The 15,563-nt window shown below is 43.9% G+C and overlaps 1 protein-coding gene across 1 annotated transcript in view; it reads left to right on the forward strand.

Annotated features, from left to right (window-relative positions):
• MOSPD2 (motile sperm domain containing 2) overlaps positions 1 to 15,563 on the forward strand; it is a 153,698-nt gene that overhangs the window by 84,037 nt on the left and 54,098 nt on the right. Inside the window, exon 7 of the mRNA XM_075333416.1 lies at positions 2,036 to 2,212. Coding sequence (XP_075189531.1) covers positions 2,036 to 2,212 — 177 coding nt within the window. The remainder of the gene's footprint in view (positions 1 to 2,035; positions 2,213 to 15,563) is intronic.

Here is a 15,563-nt window from a genome sequence, read left to right on the forward strand (position 1 = left end):
TCTTCCATCCATGTCCATGAAGATTAGCTACAGTGTCATGGGTTGTAAACGTCTTGATTGTGTTGCGCACCGTGGACAAAGGAACATCAAGATCTCTGGAAATGGGCTTGTAATCCTGAGATTGTTGATATTTTTAAACAATTTTGTTTCTCAAGTCCTCAGACAGTTCTCGTCTCCTTTTTCTGTACTCCATTCTTAGTTTGGCACACACAGACACACAATGCAAAGATTGAGTCAACTTCTCCCCTTTTTAGTTGGGTTTAGGTGTGACTTTCTTATTGCCCACGAGTGTTAATTGCCCCAGGTGAGTTTGCATATGCTTGAAACAGAGTTGTTTACCAACAATTTTGTTCTGTTCATATTTGGGATTTTGTGAGAAATTATGCCCAATTTGCTCACCCCCCACCCCCGTTTCTTTTGTGTTGTTCCAATAATTACAAAGGAAATACACGTTTTTTTTATACTTCATTGCAATCATTTTCTGGGAGAAATACTTCATTTTCTGGAACAATTTCAAGGGTGCTAACACTTTTGCCTAAAAGCACATATGCACTTTTATTTTCCTTTTCTTCTTATTATTGTTCTTTGCAAGATTCAATTAAGATGGCAATACTTTACCAATCTGTTCAGATTCCTAAGGATTTCGGAATACCTTATCAGATTCAGATTCCTAAGGATTTTAACTATTTCTGGGCTGCCCATAGATGATAAACGTCTGGCAAGCTCACATTATACTCTGCAGTGACGTTCTGAAATGTCACTGCAGAGTGTAGCAGCTGCACTGGATCAGACAGTCAGCTGTTAAACCCTGTGTGCACAGTGCAGTTTTTGGTGCAGTTTTGGGTGCAGTTTGTTGCCTTAAACTTCATGTATTATCCTTTCTCAGCAAAGTCTACGAGAATTCAGAAAGGCTGTGCTCACGTTGCTTCTTTTTCTGCATGCAGTTTGAAGTACAGAAAAGTGAAACAGCATGTCAATTCTTTTTGCGTTTTTCCCTGTGTTTTTCCATTGAATATAGTGAAAAAATGCTTGGGCACAATCGCATCAAAACGCATGCAATTATTTTTATGCGTTTTTTTTTTTTTTTTTTGTCCAGAGGTGCATTTTGCTGCCAAAGGGTGCGTTTTTTGCTGAAGAATCAAAAGTGCAGTGTGCGCACATAGTCTTAGACAGATCTGGACTTTCCCATGAAGAAGACACAGTTGCTTTATTACCATCTCTGACTTCTCTCTTGCTGTACGCACAGCAGGGAATGGCTGTATACAGTAATATGAATCACTGGTGGCACTCTCCCTTTCAAACCCAGTGCTCATAAAATTGCTGTCTGTTACAAGGAGAAGGGGCTTCTGGATCCTAAGACACCCAGTCTGTTCTTCTATGTAACCAGGAGGCCAAATTTCCACTGGAACTTGGCCAATATATCAGCCCCAGTTATAGGGGAAATCCGATAAAAAGTCAAATTATTTAATGGTTGATATTCCACCCAAAGATTTATGTGTTAAGGTTATGAGAGATAAATAAAAGGTAGGGAAAAATAACTGAGGACAATCCCAATTGCTGTTACCATCCCCGCAATAATTAAAAAAAAAAAAAAAAGTGTCCATTGTCTAAGTAATGGTTATAGAAAGGGGAACAAAATTAAAATCTGTTTTAATGCTCCTTTATGGTCATTAAAAACAGAAAAACAGACGCGCGTTTCCTTTATTTTCCTACAGTTGTGGGCAAAAAAACCTTAAAGAGAATATGAAAATAACATATATATTAGGCAAATATAAATTACAAATATAACAGAAAAAAGAGATGCAAAAATTATTTGAATATGAACTAGAAAAATGTTGCACTTATGTAAAGCCACATGTATGCAGAAACCCGAAAATATGCTTTGGTCAGAAAGGCTAGAATACTGTGCAGTCTTGAGCTGGTTAATGTTGTAGAATTGCTGTGCTTGGCTGGGTGATGCCTGTGTGACGTGAAATGCCCTGAGAGCACACAGTGTCCTACAAGACGTCTGAGCCAGGATGTTTTTATGTTTAAGGATCCTTTCAAATACAGTTATCCTCCATTACCCGACGATGATTTCCAAACTCCAATTTGTGAAAATGGACCCGCGTCCTGTGAGGATGAATTAGAAAGCAAAGAGGAGAGCGAGGTGGACGCCAGGGACTCTGTGGATTCGTTTGCAACTGACGAGAGTGCACTGAAGCCTAAAAAGGTATTTCATGTCATGTGCTGGAATGTTTTTTTTTTTCCCCCACATTTTATTACAAGAATTTAACAAGATAAAGAGCAGCAGCGAACGTAGTACAGCCAAGGTGTCTCTTTTTTTATGTATATTTCATATTGTCCCTCAGTTACTACAAATAATCACCTACTCACAGGATAAGTGGCGTTTTGATCACCGAAACCTCAATCAACACAATAGAGCGCCGATCACACTAGATGATTGTCACATAATTCTGACTTTATGGGACAGCCAGAGATAGCCGGACACTGTGCACTACAGCAGTGCCATAGAGACCGAGTAGAGCAGACCCCTCCCTGGCAGTGCCTTAGAGTCCGAGTAGAGCAGACACCTCCCTGGCAGTGCCATAGAGGTTGAGTAGAGCGAACACCTCCCTGGCAGTGCCATAGAAGCCAAATAGAGTGGACACCTCCTTGGCTGTGCCATTGAATCCGAGTAGAGCGGACACCTCCCTGGCAGTGCCATAGAGACTGAGTAGAGCAGACACCTCCCTGGCAGTGCCATAGAGGTTGAGTAGAGGGGACACCTCTCTGGCAGTGCCATAGAGGCAGAGTAGAGCAGTGGTCATACAAGATCATCACTTCATGAAAGTACCATTCCGGGGATCTTCTTTTTATTTCACTACCGGGGTGATATCTGTGTTTACCGGTCGCTGTTGTGTGTGTGTGTGTGTCTCTCTCTCTCTCTCTCTCTCTCTCTCTCTCTCTCTCTCCGATCCGCTCAACTCTCTCCGACCCGCTCAACTCTCTCCGATCCGCTCAACTCTCTCCGATCCGCTCAACTCTCTCCGATCCGCTCAACTCTCTCCGATCCGCTCAACTCTCTCCGATCCGCTCAACTCTCTCCGATCCGCTCAACTCTCTCCGATCCGCTCAACTCTCTCCGATCTGCTCAACTCTCTCCGATCCGCTCAACTCTCTCCGATCCGCTCAACTCTAGTCATCATTGTCTGATCGGCCGGGGTCTGACACTCCACACCCCCGCTGATCAGCTGCTCTCTGTCCCGGCGCTCATAGCAGGCAGCTGGAAATGCTCAGTTCTGGAGCTACTCTATCTTCTGATAGTGGCTGTGGCCGGGTACTACACATCCACCTTCTATTGATTAGAATGGGAGGCGGATGTGCAGTACCTGGCCGCAGCCAATCTGCGAAGACTGAGCAGCTCCGGAACTGATCAATTCCGCCTGTCTGCTGCCAGCACGAGGACTGAGAACAGCTGACCGGGGGGGTGCGGGGTGTTAGACCCCAACCGATCAGACACTGATGACCTACCCTAAGGATAGGCTATCGGTTTAAAAGTAGTAGACAACCCCTTTAGCTACATAGAGGAAATATACATAATTGAAATAAAAAGAATACCCCCGAGCGGTACTTTAATCAGGAGACAGAGGTCCCCCATTCTGGCGATCAGGAAGTCTCGGCTCTTGGACCGCACTGATCTAGTAAGCGTCACCTTCCTAATGGATGGGTCATAACGTGTAGTAACGAGTTACCCTTTATGTTCTCCACTCTTGACAATCATAGTCCAGAAGTGCTGTATAAGAAATGTCATATTGAATTTGGATGTGATATTGTGGGGTCCCCCCACTTGGGACCCTCTTGTAGAGCCAGAGCCATTTAGGTGGATTTGGAATGAAACTGATCATTAGAAGTATACAAACTCACAAATTAGCTACTGATGTTCCTTATAGTGAATTTGTCAGGTCCTGTCTCTGAATTTATTAGGAGCTACATCTAATACAAGGACACATAATGCTCAGCTGTTATTCTGGGTCCTGGTTCATGCTCACTCCAGCGCCCTGTATATGGAGTCTCTACAGCCGCTCATTAGGCCTGCACTCAGCGCCATATGCAATGCTATTAAGGGGGAATATCTCTGTATCAGGGGTGGACATATCATTGGTGAATCCTGTGTGGCCGCACAGGGGCCCAAGAGGTAAGGGGCCACTTCTAGCTTCAAAATTAATGAGTTCTTGGGCTGCAAAGGGCCCATATATTGTTCTTGCTCAGGGTCCCTTTTCTGTCTGTGTCCGCCAGTGCTCTGTATACATAGCGCCAAGGACCAGCCATTTTTTATCTCACAGAATCACCATACAATGGAGGACTCATGTAAGCCAGTGACTTCTCTATTGCAACGTTATACAAAAAGAGCCCTTAAAGGGGTTTTCCACCTTTTGGGGCAATTTATTATTTCTTTTTTTTTTTTACTTGGTTGCATATATTTAGTGTGTGCTACATAATGAATTAGGTACATCTTACTCCTTAAGGCTGACCGTCTTAAAGGGAATCTGTCACCAGGTTTTTGCTGCCCCCATTTAAGAGCAGCCTAATGTAGAGACAGAAACCCTGATTCCAGCCATGTGTCACTTACTGGGCTGTTTACTGCAGTTTTGATAAAATCAATGTTTTATCTCTATAGCCCCACCCACACCCATGATTGGAAGCTTTCTGTGTACACTGTGCATAGGCAGAAAGCTGCCAATCAGTAATGGGGACAGGGTTATACAGAGGTCATGAATATAGAGGACTACATTTCAGCAGGTTTATTTATTCCTCTAACGATAATCTCTTCATGATCAAACTTTTTAGGAAAACTACCGCAAGCAGCCCAGTAAGTGACACATCACTGGAATCAGGGTCTCTGTCTCTACATTATGCTAATTCCCTTAAATGATTCGAGTCTAATGTCCTTTGGACAAAGTAGTTGTACAATTCTAGCGATCAGCCGAATACTGGAATCCCCCACAATCACGGCAGTTATTCCTGTGGAAGGCTTCCAGGTGTTCGGAGAGATGAAGCATTACACACCGTTCATTAAAATGAATGGGCCGTCAGTGCATTGCTCATTGCTTCCTCCACAGGAGAACCCATTAGTTAAAGCAGCTTTTTGCATCGACGGGTAAATAATGGACTGTGAGCTGCAGGCCCACTGTATTCATATCTGTAAGAGAATGGAAAAGTGGTCAACAATTCTACCCGAAGTGAGAAAAAATGGTCTTCAAATACGACTGAATTTACCTCTTCAGTGAAGGCTTGCAATATTGTGTTGATAGCAATCACAGGGCCTGTAGGAGCGGTCACAGCTTTTTACAAATGCTTCCTGAATGTGTGCTGCTGTAACGTAGTTACATTACCTTTTGTGTCCCCTGTCGTTACAGCCTTCCACTATATACTGTATATCATAGTGATGAGTGAGCACTACCATGCTCAGTACTTGTAACTAGTGATGAGCGGGCACTACCATGCTCAGGTGCTCAGTACCGGTAACTAGTGATGAGCGGGCACTACCATGCTCAGGTGCTCAGTACCGGTAACTAGTGATGAGCGGGTACTACCATGCTCAGGTGCTCAGTACCCGTAACTAGTGATGAGCGGGCACTACCATGCTCAGGTGCTCAGTACCGGTAACTAGTGATGAGCGGGCACTACCATGCTCAGGTGCTCAGTACCCGTAACTAGTGATGAGCGGGCACTACCATGCTCAGGTGCTCGGTACTCGTAACTAGTAATGAGTGAGCACTACCATGCTCGGGTGCTCGATACTCGTAACTAGTGATGAGTGGACACTACCATGCTCAGGTGCTCAGTACCCGTAACTAGTGATGAGTGGGCACTACCATGCTCGTGTGCCAGGTACTCGTAACTAGTAATGAGTGAGCACTACCATGCTCGGGTGCTCGATACTCGTAACTAGTGATGAGCGGGCACTACCATGCTCGGGTGCTCGGTACTCGTAACTAGTGATGAGCGGGCACTACCATGCTCGGGTGCTCGGTACTCGTAACTAGTGATGAGCGGGCACTACCATGCTCGGGTGCTCGATACTCGTAACTAGTGATGAGTGGACACTACCATGCTCAGGGGCTCAGTACTCATAACTAGTGATGAGCGGGCACTACCATGCTTGTGTGCCAGGTACTCGTAACTAGTAATGAGGGAGCATTACCATGCTCGGGTGCTCAGTTCTTGTAACGAGCAGATCAGACACTTTGATGGGTGCGACTCGAGTACTTCAGTATAATGGAATTCAGTGACTCTTTTCAGAAAAATGTTCCCTAATGTCTATCATTATATTATGTTGTTTGACTCGCACCCATGTGAGCGTTTTATTTGCTCGTTACGATAACTGAGCACCTGAGCATGGAAGTGCCCGCTCATCACTAGTTATGAGAACGGAGCACCCGAGCATGGCAGTGCCCGCTCATCACTAGTTACGAGTACAGAGCACCTGAGCATGGCAGTGCTCGCTCACCACTAGTCCTACTATTTCTGATTTGCAGTTCTGGTATTTTAGTCATGAACCAGGAGGCTCAGTATGAACATGTTTATATACTGCTTATTGCAATGGAATTGGCTGTATTTTCCATGTCACGGTGTTATCTGGGGAAGGCAATTACAAATGAATGACTCTCCTTTGGCGGCTGATAACCGCTGTCATTTCTAAAGAGTTGTTTGCTCTACATTTAAGAGATTGTTCATTCCTTTGTAAGTGGCAGATCCATTTATTGCTGAGGCAGACCTCCGCTTTCCCAGATTCTGTACTGGCAGAGATTCAGAGTTAAACATTTCATTTTCTCAGAAGATTGACGGTTATTGTATAACCATAAAAGCCAAAAAGAAATCTACCTTTTATGTTCGGCAAGTGTGTCGTGGGCAGAGTAAACCTCAAGAAGGCACAAGGTTTTCTCCCCATTTCATCCTCCGAGTCACTCCGAGTAAAAAAACGTTAAACTGTTCCTTTTTATTTATTTTATTAACCTTTCTGCTCCGCTTTTGTGGAATATATAGATGAACTAATGCATACTGTGTACCCTTATTAAAGTCTGAGTTTACCATTGGCGGGAGGTGCAGCGCGGACACCCTCTCCAGCCGCGACTTCGCTCAATGAGCAGGGTTTCCATTTATGTGCTAACACGGTAATACAGATCAGCATTTGTTGGACTAACTGGTTAATTACTATTAATATTGCATGTCTGCCTGCGTGGAGCACCAGCAAATTGTGCAAAATGATTCAATTGACTTCGGATAATCTGTTTCCGTTCTCGCGAAGAGGAGGGGTAGCGGCTGCTGACGGCTTGAAGAGGCCTTCTGTATGGGACTGCCGGTAAAGGGATGGAAAAGAAGGTCGCAACTGCTTAATTATCACCTTTACTTCCGGGGGCAAACTGCTACACCTAACCCTGACCTGCGCTGCCCTGTCTCTGCTCTGTGTCTGCCTCTTCGTATGTTTGTTAACCAGCCCTGGAGTGTGGGACGTAGCTCTCCTGTGCATCAAACTGTAAGTCTATAGAAAATTACATTATTTTTTTATTTCCTTTTAGACTTTTTCTTAAATTTCTACATACTTCAGAGTATTTTCTTTTTGTATATATGTTACAGTTCCAAGATGTCAGTCTTGTCCGTGGTACGTCTGATGGTCTCTAAGAAGAGGTACTGCACAGTGGGGCATGTCACAAGGCCAGCGTGTAAGTAGAAACTGAGATGGCAATGACTCAACATATTCACAGGCATATTACGTCTCTGCAGAAGTTCTTCAGATGATTTAACTGTGTGAGAGTTAGGATTTGACTAGTGATGAGTGGGCACTATCACGCTCGGGTGCTCAATACTCGTAACTAGTGATGATCGAGCACTACCATGCTTGGCTGCTCTGTACTCGTAACTAGTGATGAGTGAGCACTACCACGCTTGGCTGCTCTGTACTCATAACTAGTGATGAGCGGGCACTACCATGCTCGGGTAGTCGTAACTAGTGAGGAGCAACCAGTACCATGCTCGGGTGCTCGGTACTAGTCACTAGTGATGAACGAGCATTACCATGCTCGGGTGCTCGGTACTAGTCACTAGTGATGAACGAGCATTACCATGCTCGGGTGCTTGGTACTAGTCACTAGTGATGAACGAGCATTACCATGCTCGGGTGCTCGCTACTAGTGATGAGCGAGTACTACCATGCTCGGGTGCTTGGTACTGGTAACTAATTCACGGCATCGGTGTGCCTTGTTTTAAAATTTTCTTCATAGCCCATATACTGACCCATAGTACCCAAACTTACAGCCTTATATACAGCTTTAATTTGGGTCAGACTAGCCATCGCCGATGGGAACTCGCCTTTTACGAAAAGTCTCCCGTGTGACTCAGTCCACATCTCTGTTTAAAGTATCAAATAAACAGCTTCACCCTGAGATGCTAAGATATACAGACATAGAATATACGAACTTGGACTTGCATTACTGCTAAGAAAATAAATGTAAAAATTGAGACACTTAGCACATTAAAAGGCCAGTTTTATGCAAGCCCAGCAGCCAGCGTCAAGGCATATTTCGCATGCTGCGTCCCTTTCTAATGATGCCTGTACTTGGGCTGAACAGCCTACAATTTATGGGCAGGCTGCTACTAGAAAATTAAAAATCACCTTAAGATGATTGGAAGGATTGCTCAGACAGAAGGTACGAGATACGCCTTGATGCTGGCTGCTGGGCTCTCATAGAACTGGCCTTTTTTATGCATTGTCTCAATTTTTTATTTCCTTAGCAGTAATGCATATTTAAGTTCCTATAATCAATGTCTGTATACCTTAGCGTCTCAGAGTGCAGCTGTTTATTTGTTAGTTTATTTCATGTTCAGTATGTACCTGTTCACATTTGTCTGTTAGGAAGTGCAATCAGGGTTTTTTTTATGTTGGTGTTTAAAGTATGTTCTTCTCTGAAATGTCGCAGCTTTTCAGGATCAAACATACCTGGCCTGATACCTGCTGCCTGCATTATGGAAATAATAGGAGGGACTAAGTTTATTGTCCATAGCAACCAATAATAGTACAGCTTTTTTCTTAAGGGGTCTTTACACGCTACGACATTGCTAATGCGAACTCGATGGGGTCACGGAATTGGTGACGCACATCCGGCCGCATTAGCGATGCCGTTGCGTGTGACACCTATGAGCGATTTTGCATCGTCGCAAAAACGTGCAAAATCCAAAATCGCTCATCGGTGACATGGGGGTCCATTCTCAAAAATCGTTACTGCAGCAGTGACGAGGCTGTTCCTCGTTCCTGCGGCAGCACACATCGCTCCGTGTGACACCGCAGGAACGAGGAAGCTCTTCTTACCTGCCTCCCGGCCGCTATGCGGAAGGAAGGAGGTGGGCGGGATGTTACGTCCCGCTCATCTCCGCCCCTCCGCTTCTATTGGGCGGCGGTTCAGTGACGCAGCTGTGACGTCGCTGTGACGCCGCACGGACCGCCCCCTTAGAAAGGAGGCGGTTCGCCGGTCACAGCGACGTCGCCGGGCAGGTAAGTAGTGTGACGGGTCTGGGCGATGTTGTGCGGCACGGGCAGTGATTTGCCCGTGTCGCACAACAGATGGGGGCGGCTACCCACGCTAGTGATATCGGTACCGATATTGCAGCGTGTAATGCGGCCTTTACACCAGAGTTGTTTAAAATGAAAAATTAAAGCTGAACTCTGATTGGTTACTGGCAACAAGCACAGTTTATCATTTTAGCTAGTGTAAGCAGAACTGTGGAAATAACAGGCGCAAATAGGGTCTTACCAGGTATAAAAGAGTGGTGTAAATGCAGGAGAAACACTCACCTTATCAGGTTGTGCAAGTCACAACCCCTCAACTAGTATGATAGTAACGTGGTCGGCAGCAGTCTCGTAGTGTTGAGCTGGTTTGCAGAGCAGGAAGAACGGGTTTGAATACCGCACCAAAACCACAGATCCACCGAGAAGAATCCCTTTGTTTACATAGGTCAGTATGTAAATAAAGGGATTCTTCCAAACTCTCGGTGGATCTGTGGTTTTGACGCGGTATTCAAACCCGTTCTTCTTCCTACTCTGCAAACCCTATCATTTAGATAGATCAGAACACAATGGGGCAGTTTATGAAACTGTAAGGAAAACTATCTTTGTTGCCCATGACAACTAGTCACAGCTCAGCAAAATACAATGTTAAAGCTCCGCTGTACATGGTTGCTGTCGGCAACAAACAAAAACTGTTTTTCTTTTAGATAGTTTTGTAAATCCTACCCCAAACAACTCTCTATCAAACCAATACTTACCTACGTGAATACGATCTTACAGTAGGGCTAATTCACACAACCGTAATATGGCCACAATTCAGGGTCCACCCAATTGTAGGTCTCATGTTCCAAACTAAAAGATGCTTGATGTGTATGGTGCTTTTAAAGACAGTCTGTCATCCCCAAACTCAAATTGAACCACTTATACAGTCATATCAGGGTCATAACCCCTATAAAAATCATTCCTTTAGTGTAGATTTCACTACTTTTGATTTAATATAAATAATGTATTACTACTTATGTAAATGTGGACTCCTCGGTGCACTCTCGGGGGGGGGCGCAAGTGCTCAGTGCGCCATGCCGCCATTCCCATTAGCATCCTTTACAAGTCCCATAGCATGATTGACTACTCTCGCTTTGGAGCTGTGCTTGAATTGAATCCCCAGCCCGGCTGTCACACTACATATGGTGACAGGGAAGTGAAACCCTGTATCTAGGGAAGGGGGATATGGTGACTCTTAACGAAAACTTCTGCTGGCCCCTGGCTACCCTGACCACCCTAGATAGGTTCCGCACCTATGCGCCGAGCAGGATACCTGACCCTGGCTGACCATGAACTGGACCCTAAGTAAGGAACCGATGGAGTGAGCACTTGGTCAACCCCACTAAGCTCTAAAGAAGACACAGGGAGCACAAACTGAGGGAAGTGAATGACTAGCTTATCTCCAAGAAGACTCAAGGAACAGCAACAAACCACAATGTTTCTTCAGATGAATACAAGCCGGCTTGCATCCAAGGCCTGTATAGGAATATAACCTATCACCAGCAAACGCAAAGGGGAAATGTGGGTATATAAGTACACAAGGGGAAGTGATGATGATTAACAGCTAAAAGGTGAGGATATCCGCAGAGTCCTAAAAAGGAAAAGATTAACCCCCAAGCAGAGAAAATACATAGAATACCATTTACACCACAGCAGGGAGAATAGAATGTCAGGGAACAGTATGTGTAGCCAAATGCTGCGACCTTCTACAGCCACACACCACAGAACTGTCTTTCAACCATGACACCTGCATGTAGGAGTGGTGAGCACTCAGAGTTATTACAGACTTGCTCCTATCCTCTCCTGTCTGCAGTGGTCACTCACCACACACCGGATCTCACCATATCAGGCAGCTGATAGCAGAGAGAGATGCAAAGGCGCGCACTACCACTGCAAAAGCTGAGTGCACACACACAGTGCTGGAGCTGGTGTGCTCTCACACCCATCATCAGGTCATCATTAGCCCCTTGCTAACTATGTAATTTTGCTGCAGACAGGAGAGGAGGAATGTGAGTGCGCCCACAGTGACAGTGTGCTCTCGTCACCTGCACAGTGTCAGTGCACGCAGGGCTAAGGATTCAATTGGCAGCCCTCAGAAGAGAGTGCTTTTAGTCACAATTAGATAAGTGACCTTACCCTGTGGCCACATCAAGAGTGGTGTGTGGTCCCCTCATTTCAGATATGATTTCTTTTTAGGAGCCATAAGACAATAAGGGGTTTAATTTGAGTTTTGGGGGTGACAGACTCATTTTAAGGCCGGTTCACAGATGAGAAAATCCTCTCACGGTAATTGTCCCTCAGACTGCATGCCCCTGTATACCGTGTGTAATCCTGGTGGTAATCTACTGTCGGCCATCTCTCTCGTCATCCCTTTGATTCTTGCCTATTATATGAAGCAGCTTTCCCTGGGTTAACATGACAGAGCATCTGGCTTCGGCCATCTTGTTTAAAGGCCGTATTTCAGACCAGTGATCTTTGAAGAAGTTTAATTATATTTAGACCCCTAATTTTCGAGTGTGGCTTTTGGAAATATAATGTGTCATGCTTACTCAAGTCTTAAATTGCATTTTCCTACTTGAACGGTTTCTTAAGAGTCCCGGTAACAATTGCTGCATCTTTTTCTGCTTTTGACATTGAGGGCTCCTAACACCCTGTAAAGTGCTTTCCAGTCTTATTTAGGCTCTTTCTAGGCACACCACACTTCGTTACACCCCCATAGGATTGTTGAACCACTGCTGTCCCTCATAATTAATGGCACATTCATGGCATTGGAGAGCATTACTTTATTCCTTTTACTTCTCATTATCCGTCCTATGTTATTACAGTGAATGGTACTAGTTCTAGACGTCTGTGTTATACTAAACACTATTAATATATAGCCATATGATGGATGGTGGTGGATGGCGGTATCCATCCCAACTTTTTGCCTTTTCTATATATATATATTACATGTTTATTTCTTTTTATTTCTGCAGGTGCAAGGATTGAGAGCGGCTTCCAAATCACGGCTAAATAATTGAATCAGTTTTTATCAGAGTAATGTGATGAGATTGTTGGTGCAGGTGATTCTGCAGATGCTTTAGAAATCATTAAAGAGCAAAGTTGATTTTTTTTTTTTTTTTTTTTAAGGTGGGGGTTAAACTTATTGCAATCTATTCAGTAGAACTGAAATAGGTTCATACAGTCAATATAAAGAAGCCCAACGTGTCAGAAAATAGTATTAACCCCTTCTATAAAGCCTTCTCCATAAGTAGAGGTCAGATTCTACTTTGTAGGGCACCGCAGGGGGCTGTTGGGCACCATCCCATCCCAAAGAAACACCAGTATTGCAATTCTGATGGAACAGGCTTCCATGTTTTTCTTTCATATATGAATATCCATCAGCAAGTCTGCTTGAGACTGAAGCTTAAAGGGCAAAGTACATTTCCATTGTCTTCTATGGATGCAGTATTTTGACCGTGACCTCCTTACACATTAGATTTACAGCGGCCCAAACAGTTGACCATCTAATGTGTATGGGGGTCTGCTGTCTTGACACAGCCATGTTAAGTATCAATATTCAGTCCAGACAGTGTTCTCTTAGGGAATAGGCTGCACCACCCAGGTTTTTGACAGCTTCCTACTTTCCCCTTTGCATTGAAAACCCGTATGCTGAGTCAAATTAAGAGTTCCTAGAAGGGAAGTGTCTAGCAGACCCAGGAGAGAGAGTTTTTCCTTGAGTTAGTTTGACAGCCAATATATATTAACACCTTTGCACAAAAGCTCCTACTAAAGCCTCATTAAGCCTGTTTTGTCACATACATACATGTTCTATCCGTGATTTCCATGGATAGAACATGTACCCACTATAGTGTATAGTAAACACTTATGACACTCCAATCCAAAGCACTGACGATACTCGAATCCAAAACACTGATGGTACTCTGATCCAAAACACTGACGACACTCGGATCCAAAACACTGCCGGTACTCGGATCCAAATCACTGACGGTACTCTGATCTAAAAAGCTGACGGTACTCGGATCCAAAAAGCTGACGGTACTCGGATCCAAAAAGCTGACGGCACTCGGATCCAAAAAACTGACGTCACTCGGATCCAAAAAACTGACGGCACTCGCATCCAAGACGCTGATTACACTCAGATCTAAAATACTGATAGCACTCAGATCCAAATAACTAATGACACTCTGATCCAAATCACTGACGACACTCAAACCATTTTTTTGCCTATGTGAACAAACAAGTACGTCTGAATGAGGCCTAACTGATTTAAAACTGCTACTAATTTCAATAAGACAGTTTGACTCGTGCAATAAAGCACAACCTAGGGTATGTGCACACTGAATATTTTGTTGAGGTTTTGTTTGTTTTTTTTGAGAGTAAGTCTGCTTCGGAAACCCCCTAAATAGCTTCAAAAATCCTTGAAGAAATTATTTTACATTGCTACTGTAAAACCTCATTTTGCTGTTCATATGTTCGGCCTTTTGAGCTTTTTTATTTTTATTCAGGTTTTAAAAAAGAAAAAAATTCCTGTCACTTACTTGAAGTGGCTCCCGATGAAATCTACTCTAAACTAGGCACTGTCCAATCAAAAGGCTGCAATAATAAATTTAGGAGGAGAAAACACTCCCAAAATTTTTCAACACTGCTTCAGGAAATGGAAAACTCCTCCACAATCTCCCCAAAGAAGGAACATTTCCTCAAGCAGTTTCCAGTAGAAAACGTGCCCGGATTCATAAAAGCAATTTCCCAAGGCGTTTTGTAATTGCGCAAAAAATTTTACCAGTTCTGATATTTTCATACCAGTGTCTCCCAGCTTTGCCAAGATGGATGGAGCAGAGACGAGTTGTGACATACCGCCCATCTAATGCATGACGAGCTGTGGCGTTCGCTATGCCAGAAATGTGGCCACGCACACCACTCATCAGACGCTTCTAATTCATTAAGAAACGCGCACTTTTAACACTAAAAGTCTCAGAGAGGGGTCTTTTAACATTTCTACCATTGACACCCTATGGAGCCCGAAATTCTTGGGACTTCTAGTTAATGAATCCGGAGCGTCTAACTCCAACATACCCCCTTATCGAGAGCGGGAAGAAAATGTGAGGCTTGATGAATGGGGGCTTCATGTGGCTTCACTAATAAAAAAAAAAAAAAATGGGACAGTTTTTAAAAAAAAATAGGCCATAAAGTTTCTAACTTCTTTAATTCCTTTGTTTTTCCAAGCTGAGATCCCCGCTGATAACTACTGATAATAAATAGCTCATTAACAAAGGCACTAGTGTTCCAATGGCCATCCATGAAATATAGGCCTCCATTACTAGTGACTTATATGGTACAATAAAAAAAACTAAATGGATTTTAAGAATAAACAAGAACGCTCAGAGTCTTATACTGTATGTACAAGTGCTAATAGCCTTAGGTTAATTTCCTCTTTTAATCACTATAACACTGCAATTATCTTGTTGTAAACCTTTCTGTATTCAACTTGTGTATTAAATAAAACCATTTCAGATCCTTCTCTCCTTGTGTTTTGTGCTTTTTTTCTTTTTTTATTATCTGTAGCTACTTTGATCTGCGGTTGGGTTGAATTTAGTGTTTTAGGCAAAGGGGTTTGAAGAAGAGTGCCGAACCCAAGTAACTAGCACTATATAGGGGGGTCAAAATTTAACTTCCAACATAACCTACCAGGTATTTTGTGTGTATGTGTGTGTGGTTTTTTGTTTGATTTAGTGTTTTTGCATTTTCCAGAGCAGAATATATAAAATAGACCACCTGGGGTGGTTGTGTGAGACAACCACTATGTAGGAATAAGGGTGGCTTTACATGCTGCGATATCCGGCCCGATATCGCTAGCATGAGACCCGCCCCCATCGTTTGTACGCAACGGGCATAACTCTGTCCGTCACGCACAAAATTGCGCACCCCCGTCACACGTACTTACATGGCCTTCGACGTCGCTGTGACCGGCGAACCG

Source organism: Anomaloglossus baeobatrachus, chromosome 2 (assembly GCF_048569485.1).
Source record: "Anomaloglossus baeobatrachus isolate aAnoBae1 chromosome 2, aAnoBae1.hap1, whole genome shotgun sequence".
NCBI classification, from domain to species: Eukaryota; Metazoa; Chordata; class Amphibia; order Anura; family Aromobatidae; genus Anomaloglossus; species Anomaloglossus baeobatrachus.